This window comes from Monodon monoceros, unplaced genomic scaffold (assembly GCF_005190385.1).
Source record: "Monodon monoceros isolate NGI ecotype Baffin Bay Population unplaced genomic scaffold, NGI_Narwhal_1 Super_Scaffold_20, whole genome shotgun sequence".
Taxonomy (NCBI): domain Eukaryota; kingdom Metazoa; phylum Chordata; class Mammalia; order Artiodactyla; family Monodontidae; genus Monodon; species Monodon monoceros.
The window spans coordinates 64,433,132-64,451,173 of NW_021703777.1; the positions used below are offsets into that span (position 1 = coordinate 64,433,132).

Genomic DNA, 18,042 nt, shown 5'->3' on the forward strand with positions numbered 1-18,042 from the left:
ATTTCGTGAGTTCATATTTTCTTGTCTGCTTAAACAGGGGCTGTTGGACATCATGGAGACAACTTGGTGGAGAAGATCCTTTCAGTGCTTCCCCAGCTTCCGGGCCACACCAATGATGTGATGGTTAACATGGTGGAACTCACTGCACTCCAGGCCGAGGAGGAGAATCAGAATATGGTTGCACCCGGCTGTCTCGCACAGTCCAAGTAAGATGTGTAGTTTTTTCTCTCATCCTTTTCTTTCTCTTCCCTTTTCTTTCTCTTGTAGATTGTTCCTGTAGAAAGGAAACAATGAAGAATCAGTCTGGTTGAAAAATTCATTTCAACCAGAAATGAATTCAACCAAGTGGATAGCATTTAGAAAAAAGAATTTTTTCTTAACTTTGAAATAACCATATTCATTAAACAATGTAAGCCAAAAAGTATGGAATTTTATAGAGGTGTCATTTGGATGTAATATAAACTTGTTCCCAGGGTCAGCTAAGTGAGTCAATGTATGCACCCACAGACAGCTTCACATGGAGTTGAGGCTAGGCTTACTCAATTTCCCTTTCCCAGTTGCCTTTTCCACGTGACTAAAATACTGCCCACATAGCTCTGAAACAGTGCCATCTTTTTATATGTAAATGATATACTCTTGGGCATCAGTGTGAAATGTTTTTATTTCTACGTATACTTTTTCACATGGTTAGAGAAACCAGAGAAAGAAGATGGGGTACTTTATGTTACGCAGAGTTCCAAAAATAAAAGAATATTTCTTCAGAAACATGACAATAGAAAGAACAATAGTTACCTTTTCTACTTTGTCCTTCATCAACAGTTCTTGAGAAAAAAAAAATATTAGAAGAGAAAAAATGTGTGAGTATCCGTTTCCCTTATCTCCAAGTTTTAAAGTTTTAAACAAAACAGGGCCTTTCAGCCTTATAGTTTCCAATCTTAACAGTAACAGATACATTTGGAATTTCCTATCATATTTGGAATGAATTTCCAGCTCCTGAAGTTTTCAGCTTTTTTGTAGTTAGCTAATGACATTTACTGGATGCCCAGTGTGTATGGGCCAGTGTGGGAAGAAAAAAGAAAGTTCTGTACCCTGTCTTATTTGTATGCTTATGCACACAATAAAAGCAAAGGCCCTGTGCTCACTTTGGCAACATATATACTAAAACATAGGCCTAAGGGCTTGAAGCTATGCAAACCCAGAAGTAATTATGGTTGGAAATATTTTTAGCTGCTCAGAGAGCCATTCAAAAGTTAATTATTAAGGACTTACTATGAGCCTTACTCTGGAGTAAGTAATATGAAGGACATAGAATAATATAAAATGTCATTCTTGCCTTCAAGGAACACTTTTCTTATTTAGTCATGATTTAGATACAGGTACAATTAAAAAACAGTAGAATGATATGAAATCAAGACTCATGTGTCTACTACAGATTATAATTCCTGTAAGTGAAGTAACAGGTTAATGTGGTCTTTGTAGATCAGTGTGGGCTTTGTGGAAATGGTGGTGCTTGATTCAATTATGTCTTGAAGGATTTAGAAAAGGAAAGAGGGCTAGCATGAGCATAGGTGTGGAAACAAGAATGGTCAGGCCCTAATGTGATAGGTTGTGAGGAAAAAGGACATCTCACTGGACACCACTGCCATCAGCTCTATAACATTTTTCAGGACTTACTGTGTGCCAAGCACACTTCTAGGCATTTTACATTTGGGAAGTCATTTAAGTTTTAAAATAACCCAATGAGATAGGTGTCTTTATTCCATTTTACAGATAAGGAAGCTGAGGCAGAAAGACATTAAGTAACATAGCTAGCAGGGCTTGGAGTTAGAATTTGAGCCCAGAATGTTTGATTTCTGAGCCACTGTCTTAACTTATACGCTGTGTATGCAGGGGCCAGAGAAGCTAGGCTCATGAATAGCTATAAAGAGACATGAGAGAGAAAAATAAGGTTACTTCATGATTTAATTTGGGGAGGCCTATTTGTTCAACATAATGGTTACACAAACAACAGAAATCAGTTTTGGCTAATTTCAGCAAAAAGGGGATTTATTAAAGGGGATTGGAAAGCTAATAGAATCAAAGGAAGAACTGTTAATCGAATTTTGTAAAGGACTATACAGTTCCAGGGGCCTAGGGGGCAAGAACTCAGGAAAAGCTCTTCAAGGCACTGACACCAGAGAGACTGAATTTTAACTGCTTTCTGTCTTGAGTCATTCTGCTTATGAGTCAGATTCCAGGGGAAAAGGCAAGATTGGCCTACCTTGGGCCTTGTGGTCACCCTTTGCCCAGTGGGGGTCGGGAGCAGTTCATACTGACTGAGAGTTGTGTGAGGATTGGATGGCATGGCAGAGGGGTGGTTCTCCAAAGGGAAACTGAAACATTTATCAGAAGAAAGGGAAAAGGATACTGGGCAGGCAGAAACAGTAGATGCCCCTTAATAATAACAGCACACACTTAAAGAGGACTTACTGTGTAACAGGCATGGTTCTGAGCACTTTATGTATAGTAACTTATTTAATGCTCACAACATCTCTATGAGGTGAGTTCTACTATCCTCCCCTTTTATAGATGAGGAATGAGGTTAAGTAACATGACACACACAAGTGATGGGGGCCTATATTTGAACCCCGGCAGTTTCGCTGTAAAGTCAGTGCTTACTGTTACCCTATGCCACCTCCACAGAAGCCTAAGATAGTTACAAAAGGAACATGCGAGCTCCCCAGAGAAGGTGGCAAAAGAGAGAAGAGTTGAATCCATCTTTTTTTTTTTTTTTTTTTGCGGTACGTGGACCTCTCACTGTTGTGGCCTCCCCCATTGCAGAGCACAGGCTCCGGACGCGCAGGCTCAGCGGCCATGGCTCACGGGCCCAGCCGCTCTGCGGCATGTGGGATCTTCCCGGACTGGGGCACGAGCCCGTGTCCCCTGTATTGGCAGGTGGACTCTCAACCACTGCGCCACCAGGGAAGCCCTGTGTTGGGTCTTAGTTGCTGCGCGCGGGCTTTCTCTAGTTGTGGTGAGCGGGGGCCACTCTTCCTTGCGGTGCGCGGGCTTCTCACTGTGGTGGCTTCTCTTGTTGCGGAGCATGGGCTCTAGGTGCACGGGCTTCAGTAGTTGTGGCACACGGGCTCAGTAGTTGTAGCTTGTGGGCGCTAGAGCACAGGCTCAGCAGTTGTGGCACATGGGCTTAGTTGCTCCATGGCATGTGGGATCTTCCCGGGCCAGGGCTCGAACCCGTGTCTCCTGCACTGACAGGCGGATTCTTAACCACTGTGCCACCAGGGAAGTCCTACAAATAATATTTTGATTATGGCCAATTTATTTAACCTTGATGCCTCAGCATTCTTTCTACCCTAAGCTTAGTCCAAGGCTTAAAGCAAACCAGTCTTGGAATCCCATTTCCTTGCCAGTGGTTGCTTTAGAAATGGGGAGGCAAAAGAAAAGTCTTCTTAGGGTTTCTTGGTCAAGTTTCTTTGCTTTTGAGAAGAGATTCAAGGAAGAGACACACTTTCCCTTTCCTCTTACACTTCTCCCCCAGCTTCTCTGATGTATATCCTGAAACTGCGACAGACCTTGTTGCTCGCAACCAGAAGTTGAAGGTAACACACTGAAGGTGGTGTGGCCAAGGGTGCTACGGGCAAGAGCAGCAGTGGGTTACAGTGAGGTGTCTGGACCTCGTATTATGTAGAAGAGTATGTTTCCTTATTAAGTCAAATTGACTTGCTCTTGTCTACTACTTGCAACCAAAGTCAACCTAACTGACACACTTTCCGTACTTCAGCTATAAAATGAGGGCATTGGCTTAAATAACTTCTAAGGCTTTTCAGTTTAAAATAAAAATTCTTCTCAACTGAGTACCTGCTGTGACTCAGCTCTGCTTCTGAGCACTTGAAACTAAGCTCATTCATATGTATTTTCCACTCCTGGTCTTTGTTTTTAGTAGGTGCCTTTTTCTCTCATTAGACTATGAGCGAATGTTGCCATGGAATATGAGCTTTCAGTGCCATTCAAGTATGAGAGTGTGGTCATAAATGTCAGAGGAAGTGATGGGTTCTAGAAGGATCTGAAGAAAGCTTTAAGGAGAGCAAGTTTGGTGAAATAGTGAGACCAGAAGTCAGGTTGCCGATGGTAAAGAGATAGGTAGTGAGAAAATTGTAACCAAATAAAAGCATGCAGCAATAGATGGGAGAAAAAAATGGTACTTTCTTTACAGTTGCTTTGAAGACTGAGGGAATTGTGCTGATTAATTTATTTGCAAAGAGATATTGAAATAAATTACAGCTGTCCTAGTGTATACTGTACTTTTGTCAAAATAATAATAATCACTACTATCACCACCCCCAGAAAGTTCTTAGTGAAATGAGTGTGAGGCTAAAAAAGTTAGTACTAAAATGCAAAACAGATGGGTGCTTGTCTGCAATGGAATAATCTTTAAAAGTCTCTGACTAGGATTTAAATCTTGACAATCAAAATTTATTGCTAAAATAATTTTTATAAAAGGTTGTTTATAATTATAGCAATTAAAGTTACTGCCAATGCAGATGAAAAATTGATAACTTAAGGGCATTATAACATGGCTTTCCAGTTCCTGTCCATTGGTCCCTGGATTATGTGGAATATTTTGTCCAAGAGGAGGCAGAATCTTTTCTGTTCTTATGTTTTCCTTCTGTTGAACTGGGTTTCTATTCTCTGCCCCAGCTCCAGTCTCCTAGCCTATTACTTTTTCAATTCCTGAAGCACCCTTACCCTGATGCCTCAGGGAAGTCCCTAAAAAAGCATATTTTAAGTCCAGTTTTCTTGTTAACTTTTATGTTGGAGGTGGGAATGTTTTTTTCTTAGACTATAGAGCAATGGAATAAAAAGAGTAGATCTTGGAGTAAGAGACAAATGCAGCAGTGGTTTTACCCTAAACACTGATGAGCCAGTTTTTTGTTAACTTTCACATTGTTAAGTAACCTGATAATGGTGTATATTAAGTCACTAACTCAAAGTCAAAAATCATTAAATTCCTGGGGGCTTCCCTGGTGGCGCAGTAGTTAAGAATCTGCCTGCCAATGCAGGCAACACCGGTTTGAGCCCTTGTCCGGGAAGATCCCACATGCTGTGGAGCAACTAAGCCCATGTGCCACAACTACTGAGCCTGTGATCTAAAGCCTGCGAGCCACAACTACTGGAGCCCGTGCTCCACAACAAGAGAAGCCACTGCAATGAGAAGCCCGCGCACCGCAACGAAGAGGAGCCCCTGTTCACTGCAACTAGAGAAAGCCTGCGCGCAGCAACAAAGATCCAATGCAGCCAAAAATAAATAAATAAAAATAAATAAATTCATTTTAAAAATCACTAAATTACCCCTAAATAGTGGTAATGTTTTTTCTTCTTTCCTTGGTTTCCAAATACCAATTAAATATTACTGTTAAAGACATTAACATTTTTCAGAGGGAAGAAAGGTAATTTTTATTAGAGAGGAATCAGAGATACTACTTTGATTTTGAATTTACCTGCAGGTAGAATTACTGAACTCAGATGGAAACATTAAGTAACTGTATATTTAGTGTTGACTTTGAGGTGAAAAGCCAGCACACAAGAGGGTGTGTCATCACATAGCAGTGTTATGAACGACCTTACTGTTGGTACAGACTGTGGGCATCTTCTCTTCCCCACTTGGACCTCCCTACAAAAATGACATTTTATTTTATTTTATGTTTTTCCTTTTTAAGTAAACATTGCAAAATGAGTAGGAGAAAGGCTTACCTCTTCTCAGCATACGGCTTGCTATATTTAACTTTTTTCAAGGAATTCTAAAAATCATCTAGTCTCAGTTACAGGTTTAGAAAACAGAATTGATGAGTAATTTGTGGATGGTGGGGTGAAATAAAGCAGGGTTCTTTTCTGCAAATGAAGGGATAAGAGTGTCCACTAAGAAATAGTTAAATAATTTAGTATGCCAGAGACATTTAAGTTATATTTCTTGATAAAGAATTGTTTAAGAGTACTTTTCAGAATTTTTAAAAAATGCATGTTAAGAAAAGAAGGTTTGAAGGTAGAAATTCTTGTTCTACGATTGCTCACATACATGGTATTTGTTAGTTAAGGAATGTGCAGGCAATCCCCAGAATCTTGTTCATATTGAAAAATTTTAAATGATTTGTGGTCTCCATGTTGTGAGAAGACTGAACTCTGGGTCATTGTGGCTTTGGGATCCATAATCTAAATGGAAACTATGACTCCTTTAAATAAGGCCAAGAACGCTCTGAAGTTAGTAGCTAAAATGGATAAGGAGGAATGGAAAGACTCATTACATTTGAAGGACAAGTTCTTAATTAGGTTGATGTTCACTGCCAAGCAAAAATCCACCAGTTTAAAAATCTAACTCCTGGTGAGTTAGCCAACCACAGCCTTTATTGGGGTGCTTCTAAGTCTTATGTTATAGTATAGACCAGGGTGTATTCAACGGTGTGCCAGGATTGTCCCATAGCTCTGGCTATAGCTTCTCTCCTCTAACACCTGCTGGTATTCTTGTCTGAGGGCCCTTTTCCTTTCTTTTTTCACTCTGCGTTGTATTAACAGTGTCACACTGGTGATAGGGATGGGGGGCTGGAATCAACAAGGTGGGGGTAGGCATCCTTCTAACAAAGCTGGGAGGAGGATAAAGTAAGAACTAAGAACAAGGCAACGGTTTTAGCATTGAAAGAAGGCATTTTGGGGGCTGCAGGCAGATGAGGTCTGAAATCCAGGAAGTTTATTTGAATAAAACATCATGGGTGGAACTATGAAAGCAAATCCTCTGAGCATGTAAATGTGTGTTGTAGTTTTTTTTTTTTTTTTTTTGGCTGCATTGGGTCTTTGTTGCCGCGCGTGGGTTTTCTCTAGTTGCGGCGAGCGGGGGCTACTCTTCGTTGTGGTGCGCGGGCTTCTCATTGTCGTGGCTTCTCTTGTTGCGGGGCACAGGCTCTAGGCGCGCAGCATTGAGTAGCTGCAGCGCGTGGGCACAGTAGTTGTGGCTCACAGGCTCTAGAGCGCAGGCTCAGTAGTTGTGGTGCATGGGCTTAGTTGCTCCGCAGCATGTGGGATCTTCCCGGACCAGGGCTTGAACACGTGTCCCCTGCATTGGCAGGTGGATTCTTAACCATTGCGCCACAGGGAAGTCCTGTATTGTAGTTTTTTGGTTTTTATTTTTTTAATAAAATTTGTTTTCTTGCAAAGCAAGTTGAGATTTTTTTAAAAGTCTTTATTGAATTTTGTTACAATATTGCTTCTATTTTATGTTTTGGTGTTTTAGCCGTGAGGCATGTGGGATCTTAGCTCCCCAACCAGGGATCGAACCAACACCCCCTACATTGGAAGGTGAAGTTTTAAGCACTGGACCGGCAGGGAAGTCCCTGTTGTAGTTTATTTATCCAAAGTATTTGTTAATTGACTACTCTGTGCCAGACACTTGATGAAGACAAGACCTCTGCCCTCGTGGAACTTACTCTAATGGGGGAGACAGACAACAAACAGGTAAACAAGTGACTATATAATGTCAGGTGAGGATAAATGCTATGAAGCAAATAAAGCAAGGGAATCAAGAGTAACTGGGTACGGGGGGTGGTGAGGAGGGGCATGGAGGAGGTAGAAAAGGCCTTTCAGAGGAGATGTCTTTCAAGCAAAGACCTCAGTCAAGTAAATTGTAAGCCTCGTGGATATCTGGGGCTAGAACACTCCAGCCTAGGGAAAGGACTAAGTGTTCAAAAATAACTCATTGGGGTATTAATTTGCTTTCTGCTAATGGCTCATGATGTTGAACATCTTTTCCTGTACTTATTTTCTATCTGCATATCCTCTTAGATAAAATGTCTCCACATCTTTTGCCCGCTTTCTAATTGGAATTTTTTTTAATATTGAGGTTACATAAGCCTGTGTCAGATAAGTGATTTGCAAATACTTTCTCTTAGTCTGTAGCTTGTCATTTCATCCTCTTAACAGGGTCTTTTCACAGAGCAGAAGTTCTTAATTTTGATGAAGTTCAGTGTATCAGTTTTTCCTTTTATGGATTGTGCTTTTGGTGTCAAGTTTAAGAACCCTGCCTAACCCTTATTTTCACTTCATTGAATCACTTTAGCACCTTTGACAAAAATCAGTTGAGCATATTTGTTTGGACCTATGTCTGGGTTTTCTATCCTATTCCATTTATCTGTATGTCTGTCTCTCTAGCAGTACCACACAGTTTTGATTACTATAGCTATACAATAAGTCTCAAAGTCAGGTAGACTGATTTCTCCATTTTAACTTCTTTTCAAAAATGTTTTTGCTATCTTAGTTCCTTTGCCATTCTATATAAAATTTAGAATAATCTGTATGTATAAAAATATTGATGGAATTTTGATAGAAATTATATTAATTTATATAGCAATTTGGGGAGAGTTGACATCTTGACTCTGTTGACTCTTACACTTACGAGAGAAATTTGGTATTTCTCTCTATTTAGGTTATCTTTGACATTTTTCATCAGTGTGTTGTACTTTTCAGTATACAAGTCTTATAGAGTATACATGTTTTTTTAAAAAATAAATTTATTTATTTATTTTTGGCTGCATTGGGTCTTTGTTGCTGCATGCATGCTTTCTCTAGTTGCGGCAAGCGGGGGCTACTCTTCGTTGTGGTGCTCAGGCTTCTCATTGCGGTGGCTTCTCTTGTTGTGGAGCATGGGCTCTAGGTGTGCGGGCTTCAGTAGTTGTGGCACGTGGCTCAGTAGTTGTGGCTCACAGGCTCTAGAGCGCAGGCTCAGTAGTTGTGGTGCATGGGCTTAGTTGCTCCGCAGCATGTGGGATCTTCCCGGACCAGGGCTCGAACCCGTGTCCCCTGCATTGGCAGGTGGATTCTTAACCACTGCGCCACCAGGGAGGTCCCTGTATACGTGTTTTTGTTAGATGTATACATTAAATCTTTCATTTTTTGAGTGATTATAAATGATATTGTAATTTTAATAGTGTCAACATGTTCATTGATAGTGTATAAAAATGTAGTTGATTTTTTAATGTTTATCTTATATCCTACAACCTTGCTGAATTCACTTATTAGTTCTAGGAGTTCATCTGTTAGCTTCCCTGGAATTTTCTGTGTAGATAATCATGTTATGTGCAGATAAGGTCAGTTTTATCTATTCCTTTATGGCCTGCAAGCTTTTTCCTTTTAGCCTTATTGCCCTGGCTAGAACTTCCAGCATTATGTTGAATAAGAATGGTGAGAACAGATATCCTAACCTTATTCCCAGTCTTAGGAGAAAGGCATCAGTCTTTCGTCTTTAAATATAATGCTGTAGGTGTTTTAAAAGATGTTCTTTATCCATTAAGGAGGTGTGCATCTAGTTCTATTTCACTGAGAGGTTTTTTTTTAAATCACGAATGGGTGTTGAATTTTGTCAAAGTCTTAAAGATTTTTGCATTCATATTTATGAGAGATATTTGTAATTTTATTTTTTGTACTGTCTTTTTTTAAAATAGGGTAATACTAGCTTCATGAAATGAATTGAAAAGTATTCCTTCCTCTTTTATTTGCTGGAAGAGATTGTGTAGAAATAGTATTAATTCTTACATCTTTGGTATTCCCTAGTGAAACCATCTGGGACTGGAGACTTCTGTTTTGGAATTTTTAAATTCCAAATTTAACTTGCTCAATAGTTATAAGATTTTTCAAATTATCTATTTCGTATTGGATGAATTGTGACGATATACTTTGAGGAACTGGTGTATTTCATCTAAGTTGTCACATTTATATACACTCAGTCCTCTGTATCTGTGAGTTCCACATCTGTGGATTCAACCAACCATGGATTGAAAATATTGGAAAAAAAATTCCAGAGAGTCCCAAAAAAGCAAAACTTGAATTTGTCGTGTGCTTTCTGTCTTTAATTGGTGTATATAGATCATTTAAATTTAATGGAATTATTGAAATGTTAGGACTTGAGTATGCCATTTTAAGTTTTGCTTTCTGTTTGTTATCTCTGTCTTTCATTTCTGTTTCTTTTATCTAACCCTCCTGTCAGTTACTTGAACATTCTCTAAGAATTCCATTTGATTTATCTGTAGTGTATCTCTTTGTATAGTTTTTTCAGTGGTTGCACCAGTCGTTACATTTTTTATATACATAACTTATCACAATCTATTGGTGGTGTTATTTTACCTGTTGAAGTGAAATGTAGAAAGCTTACCATGCATTATTTTCCTTTACTGTCCCACACTTATAATCATCTTAATATTTCCTCTACATACATTTAGAACTGCATCAGTGTTAAAATTTTTGCTTCTGTTAGTTTAGAAAACTCAGAAGAAGGAATGCTTATTGTATTTACCTATATTTTTGCTTACTGTTTTCTTTCTTCATTATGTTTCAAGATTTCCTCTTTTTTCTTTCCTTTTTAGAGAATTTCCTTTAGCCATTCTTTTAGAATAAGTTTGCTGATGACAGAATCTCTTAGTTTTCATTAATCTGAGAATATTTTTATTTCCCCTCATCTTTTTTTTAAAGAAATTATTATTATTATTAATTTGTTTATTTTTGGTTGCATCGGGTCTTAGTTATAGCACGTGTGATCTTCGTTCTGGCATGCAGCGTGCGGGCGTCTCTCTAGTTGTGGTATGCGGGTTTTCTCTCTCTAGTTGTGGCGGGCAGCCTCCAGGGTGCGTGAGCTCTGTATTTTTCGGTATGCGGGCTCTCTAGCTGAGGCGCATAGGCTTAGTTGCCCTGTGGCATGTGGGATCTTAGTTCCCTGGCCAGGGATCGAACCCACATCCTCTGCATTGTAAGGCAGATTCTCTACCACTGGACCACCAGGGAAGTCCCTCCCCTCATCTTTGAATGATATTTTCACTGCATATATTATTCTGGGTTAACAGTTTTTTTCTTTCAACACTTGAAAAATGTTGTGCCACTTCCTTCTGGCCTCCATGGTTTCTAATGAGAATCCACTGTCATTTGAATTGTTTTCCCTCTATAGTTAAGGTATCATTTCTCTTAATACTTTCATGATTTTTCCTTTGTCTTTAGTTTTGCGAAGTTTAATTATGATGTGTCTTGGTGTCGATTTCTTCGAGTTTATCCTGTTTGTTGTTCACTTAGCTTATTGTATCTGTAGGTTTATGTCTTTTGCAAATTTGGTAAGTTTTCAGCCATTATCTCTTCTTGTACCTTTTCAGCTCCACCTACTTTCTTCTTCTGGGATGCCACTGATAGGTATATTAATTTCCTATTGCTGCTGTAGCAAATTACCACAAATTTAGTGGCTTAAAATAACACAAGTTTATTCTCTTGGAGTTCTGGAGTTCAGAAGTCTAGAATCGGTCTTGTAACCCTAAAATCAAGGTGTTGGCAAGGCTGGTTTATTCTGAAGACTACAGGGTAGGTTCTGTTCCTTGCCTTTTCCAGCTTCTAGAGACTGCCTTGGCATTCCCTGACTGGTAGCCACATCATTCTAATCTGAACTTCCATTTTCACATTGCCTTTTCCTCTGCCTCTGCCTCCTCTTGTGTCCTTCTTATAGGGACTATTATTATTACATTGGGCCCACCTCAGTGGACTTTTTAATTGAAGCATTATTTATAAAATTGTGAAATGTACAAATGAAATCATATGGTATGTACTCTTTTGTGTCAGGCTTTTTTCACTAAGCATAATATTTTGAGATTCACCACATTGTTTTTATCTCTTTTTAATGCTTTGTAGTACTATTCCATAGCATGAATATACCACAGTTTGTTTAGCTGTCTTAAACCTCGTCTGTTTCTGGTTTTCTACTATTATGAATACAGTTACTGTGAACATTCTTGAAGAAGTGTTTTGGGGGAGATACACTGTCATTTCTCTTTCATGTTAGTGGAATTGCTGGGTTATACTTTCATTTCAGTGGAATTGCTGCATTATGGGGTTAGTATTTGTTTAGTTTTAAAAGAAACCACCAGATGTTTTTCTAAAGTGTTTTTACTATTTTACACTCTCACCAGCAACACGTATGGGTGCTGGTTGATCCACATTCTTGACAAGACTTTGTATTGTTCATTGTTTTGGAATGAATTGTGTCTCCCTAAAATTTATATGTTGAGTTTCTAAACCCTAGTACCTCAGAGTGTGACTGTATTTGGATATAAGGCCTTTAAAGAGGTAAAAAGTTAAAATGAGCCCCTTAAGGTTGCCCTTAATCAAATATGATTGGTGTTCTTATAAAAATAGGACATACGTAGAGACACCAGACGCAGAGAAAGGCATTATGAAGATGTAGTGAAAAAGGTGGCCATCTGCAAGGCAAGGAGAAAGGGCTCAGGAGAAATCAGACCTGGTGTCACATTGATCTTAGATTTCTAGCCTCCAGAACTGTGAGAAAATAAATTTCTGTTGTTTAAGCCATCAATCTGTGGTATTTTGTTGTAACAGCCTGGGTAGACTAATACATCTATCATTTTAATTTTAGTCATTCTTGGGGGCATGACATGGTATCCCATTGTGGTTTGAATTTGCATTTCCCTTAGGACTAATGATACTGAGCACTTTCTCGTGTACTTATTATGTGGAGAAATTGGAACCCTCATACCTTGCTGTTAGGAATGCAAAATGGTGCAGCAGCTATGAAAAAAAGTTTGGGAGTCCCTCAAAAATTAAACCTAGGGTTAATGTATGACTCAGCAATTCCATTCCTAGGTATATACACAAAAGAATTGAAAACAGGTATTCAAAGAAAAACTTATACATGAATATTCATAGCAGCACTATTTCCAATAGCCAAAAGTTATAAAAAACCAAATGTTCATCAAAGGATAAATGGATAAACAAAAGTGGTATATCTGTAAAATGGAATGTTATTCAGCCATGAAAAAGAATGAAGTACTGATACATGCTACAGTGTGAATGAACCTCAAAAATATGATTCTAAGTGAAAGAAGCCAGTCACAAATGGTCACATATTATGTGATTCCATTTATATGAAATACCCAGAGTAGATTAATCCATAGAGATAGGAAGTAGATTAGTGGTTGTCAGAAGTGGGTGGAAAGTGACAGAGGAAAAGACTGCTAAATGAGTATGAGGTTTCCTTTAATACTGAAAATGTTTTGGAACTAGATAGAGGTTAATGGTTGTACAACATTGTGAGTGCAATAAATGCTACTGACTTGTGTGCTTCATAATGGTTAATTTTATGTTATGTATATTTCACATCATTAATAAAAGTATTTGAATAATGTAAGCCATGGTGAGAGATCCTTAAATAATCTCAGATTCGGTTCTTTAATACACATTTAGGTTTGGTAGATTACATACTTGTTTTCTAAATATTTCAATTTCCCTCCTTTCCCTCTGGTTACTCTCCTGCCACCCCCAAGCAAGGCCCCCCAAGCAAGGCCTGGCATTATTGCTTGTTTAGGCCTTTGGTGTATAGGCTGAAGCCATGCTTTAAGAGGCAACACGTGGCTGACATCTCTCTTTCTTTGTCTCAACAACTGGTAATGTTCAGCCTAAATCCTGGAGTGAAGATGAGACAGAGCAGAGCTCAGCCAACTCTTAGTAAACCTAAAACACGAGTGGAAATATACCTTTGTTGTTGTAAGCCTCTGAGATTTTTGGAGTCATTTATTATCACAATATTACCTAGCCTCTCTTGATTGAAACATCAGGTAATAAAATACCAGGGTGGTAGAATTTCAGGTGACTTTAATCTCCTTTTATATTTATGTATTGTTTGAATTCTTTTAAACATATCATTTATATATTCAGAAAAAAACAATAAAATTGTATTTATTGTGGAAAAATATTTAAAAGTTGAAAAATAATTAGGAGCAATATTTTTGCTAGTAATCTTCCATATGTTGTTAATAATTATTCTTACTGATAAACTATAAACTCATATAAGTTACGAATTTCATTTTACGGAGTGAATGCAGTACCCTCAGCACTTTGGGATTTTTAATAAAGTATGATTATCTGCATTTATAATTCCAAATTTTTTCCCAAAGTGATATCAGTTTAGAATATTCAGTGTCTGCTTAATGACTCAGTTTAATCAAGTACTTTCTAAGGATATACCCTGGGCAAGACCTTCCTCTTATCTAACATTTTGCCCATTTTCATAACTGACAATTAAATTATTCTCTTTGGCAGAGGCACGGACCCCAGAGTTTAGATTTCTCTATATTTTTTCACAACCTAGAGATTTTGGTCTTCTGGAGAGAAAACAGTATTTCATAAGGGTTTAGTGTGCATCAGAGATTAGCTATTTAAGTACTTAATTCAGTCATCCAAACAGTCCTTAAAGTGAGTATCATTTTTATTTTTGAAAGAAAAAAAATCTTCACAGAAGTTATTAACTTGTTAAAGCTTACAGAGCTGGCAAAGCTGTGCCCTGGATTTTGAGCCCAAGTTCTAATTATAGAACTCTTCTTTTTTCTTCTACTAAAAACAGCCTCTATGTTTGTACTTTGTTTACAGAAGGCTGTTACTTTATTTTTTTTTATTTTATTTTTTTTTGCGGTACGCGGGCCTCTCACTGCTGTGGCCTCTCCCTTTGCAGAGCACAGGCTCTGGACGCACAGGCTCAGCGGCCATGGCCCAAGGGCCCAGCCGCTCCGCGGCATGTGGGATCCTCCCGGACCGGGGCACGAACCTGTGTCCCCTGCATCGGCAGGCGGACTCTCAACCACTGCGCCACCAGGGGAGCCCCATATGTGGAATAATATCACTTTATTTTCCTGTCAGGATTATCCTTACTTTTTTTTTCTCTTTTTCTGGGATTTTATCACTTAGTGATACATTGCGTAACTATTCCAATTATGGCTTTTCTAATATTAGAATTCAATTTTGATAATTGCTTTATGGACAGTATTAACGGTGGAGTGAGAAAAGGGATTTTCAGGATACAGCCCCAAACCGTTATTCCCCAACACTAGTCTGTGACTACATTTCTCCTTTTCTGTGAGGAGCGCAATATAAGAGTTTCTGAGGGCTTTACACAATTTAGAGTTTGGCTTTATTGTAATTTAGGACTTTCTTTGCTTCAAGGATGCCCATGCTTTAAAAAATGTCAAGTTCCACAAGGAAGAAGCCACAGGTCTTCAGAGCCTATGTTTTGTACAGAGAGATTATTCTGAGCATTTTGAATTTAAATTGTTTCAGAAGCATGCAGCATAATTTTTTCTTTTTTAAAAAATTGAGGTATAGTTGAGGGACTTCCTTGGTGGCGCAGTGGTTAAGAATCCGCCTGCCATTGCAGGGGACACGTGTTCGAGCCCTGGTCCGGAAAGATCCCACATGCCGCAGAGCAACGAAGCCCGTGCGCCACAACTACTGAGCCTGCGCTCTAGGGTCTGCGAGCCACAACTACTGAGCCCATGTGCCATAACTGTTGAAGCCCGCATGCCTAGAGACCGTGCTCCACAATAAGAGAAGTCACCATAATGAGAAGCCAGCGCACCACAACGAAGAGTAGCCCTTGCTTACCACAACTAGAGAAAGCCCGCACACAGCGATGAAGACCCAACGCAGCCAAAAATAAATAAAAAAAAAAATTGAAGTATAGTTGACTTACAATATTAGTTTTATGTGTACAACGTAGTGATACAAAATTTTATAAATTATAACTTCCCTTAAAGTTATTATGAAATATTGGCTATATTCCCTGTGCTGTACAATATATCCTTGTATCTTATTTATTTTATACATAGTAGTTTGTACCTCTTAATCCCCTAACCCTATCTTCGCCCTGACCCCCAAACTGGTAACCACTAATTTGTTCTCTATATCTGTGCGTCTGTTTCTGTTTTGTTATATTCATTCGTTTGCTTTACTTTTTAGATTCCACATATAAGTGGTAATAACATACAGTATTTCTCTGTCTTATTTCACTAAGCATAATACCTTCCAGGTCCATCCATGTTGTGGCAGTAAATGAAATGGCAGTATTTCATTCTTTTTATTATGGCTGAGTAGTGTTCAATTGTATATACTACATTCTCTTTATCCATTCATCTGTTGGCTATTTTAAGTAATGCTGTTATAAACATTGGGGTGCATGTATCTTTTCGAATTAATGTTTTTATTTTCTTTGCTGTGTACCCAGGAGTGGAATCCTGGATCATATGGTAGTTCTGGTAGTTCTGTTTTTAGTTTTTTAAGGAACCTCCATGGTGTTTTCTATAGTGGCTGTACCAATTTACATTCCCACCAACAGCATACTAGAGTTCCCTTTTCTGTACATCCCCATCAGCATTAGTTATGTTGACTAAAATTGGCAAGAGTAGACATCCTTGTTTTGTTCCTGATCTTAGAGGAGATGCTTTCAGCTTTTCACCATTGAGAATGATGTTTGCTGTGGGTTTGTCATATATGGCCTTTATTATGTTGAGGTATGTTCCCTCTATGCCCATTTTCTGGAGAGTTTTTATCATAAACTGGTGTTGAATTTTGTCAGAAGCTTTTCCTGCATCTGTTGAGATGATCATCTGGTTTTTATTCTTCAATTTGTTGATGTGGTGTATCACACTGATTGATTTGCATATATTGAAGAATCCTTGCATCCCTGGGATAAATCCCACTTGATCATGGTGTATGATCTTTTTAATGTATTGTTGGATTTGGATTGCAGGTATTTTTTTTTTCTTTTCAGCATCAGTGATTTCCACTACTCTGTCTTCCAGCCCACTGATCTGTCCTCTGTATCATTTAGTCTACAGTTGACTCCTTCCACTGTATTTTTCATTTCAATTATCGTATTCTTCATTTCTGTTTGGTTGTTTTTATATGTTTTCTAACTCTTTACTAAAAACTTCTAACTTTTTACTCTGTGCATCCATTTTTCTCCTGAGTTCTTTGGTCATTTGTACCGTCATTACCTTGAACTCTTTCTCAGGTAGATTGCCTATCTCCACCTCATTTAGTTCTTTCCTCTTCTGGGGTTTATCTTGTTCCTTCATTTGGAATGTGTTCCTCTGTCTCTTCATTTTGCCTAACTTGTTGTTTTTATTTCTGTGTATCTGGTATGTTGGTTCCGTTTCCTGACCGTGGAGAAATGGCCTTTTGTAGGAGATGCCCTGTGTGTCCCAGCAGCACACTCCCCTCTCATCACTAGAGCCTCTAGTGGTGCCCCCTGTGTTGGCTCCATGGGTCCTTCTGTTCTAGTGGGCTGACTACTGTTGGTGGTCTGGTAGGCACAGCTGGCCCTGGTCCTGTTGGTTGCCAGGCTCTGCCTTGTGCAGAGGCTCCTGGCCACTGGTTATTGGGGCCGGGTCATGGACGGCTGGCTGTGGAAATCTGGGGAGTCCCTGGGGTGTTGCTGGCCTGCAGCTGGATGGGCCGCGTTCTGCCGTGGCAGAAGTCCTGGGGCTAGTGTCTGCCCATTGGTGTGTGATGTTGGTCTCAGGGCTAGTTCCTGTCCTGTGGTGGGTGGGGCAGAAGCTCAGGGGTCCTGGGGCTAGTGCCATCTCACTGGTAGGTGGAGCTGTGTCTTGGCCCACTGGTGGGTGGGGCTGGGGCCCAGGGGATCCTGGGGTTGGTGTGCCTGCACACTGGTGGATGAAGCTGGTCCTGAGGCTAGAGTGGGCTCTCTGGTGGGTGGGACCAGGCCCTGGTGCTAATAAGGTAGAGGGAGAATTTGAAAATGTTGCTTGTCAGCACCAGATCCTACCACCTGGGAGAACGATCTCCCCAAAATGGCTGCCTCCAGCATCCATATTCCCAGAGTGAGCTCCAGTTGTCTCCTGTCTCTCTGGGAGACTCCCCAGGATCAGCAGAATGTTCTGACTCTGGCTCCTTTCAAATTACTGCTGCTTCTCTGGGTCCCAGAGAGTGTGAGATTTTGTGTGCATCCTTTGAGTGTGGAGTCTCTATTTCCCACATCTTTCTGGGTCTCTCTAAAGCAGGCCTCACTAACCTTCAAAACCAAGTGTTCTGAGGGCTGTGGGGAGCCTGTTGTGTGGAGCAAGGAGCCCGTTGCTTCTTGGGGAGAACCTCTGCAATTGTGGGTTGCCCACCCAGGGGCGTGGGTCTTGGCTATACCATGCCTCCACCCCTCCTACCTTTCTCATTGTG

The 18,042-nt window shown here is 39.6% G+C and overlaps 1 protein-coding gene across 1 annotated transcript in view; it reads left to right on the plus strand.

Moving 5' to 3' along the window:
• The window catches only part of SCFD2 (sec1 family domain containing 2), a 395,999-nt gene that overhangs the window by 15,465 nt on the left and 362,492 nt on the right, over nt 1-18,042 (plus strand). The window contains exon 2 of the mRNA XM_029234649.1: nt 38-206. Within this exon, the coding sequence (XP_029090482.1) occupies nt 38-206 (169 nt within the window). The remainder of the gene's footprint in view (nt 1-37; nt 207-18,042) is intronic.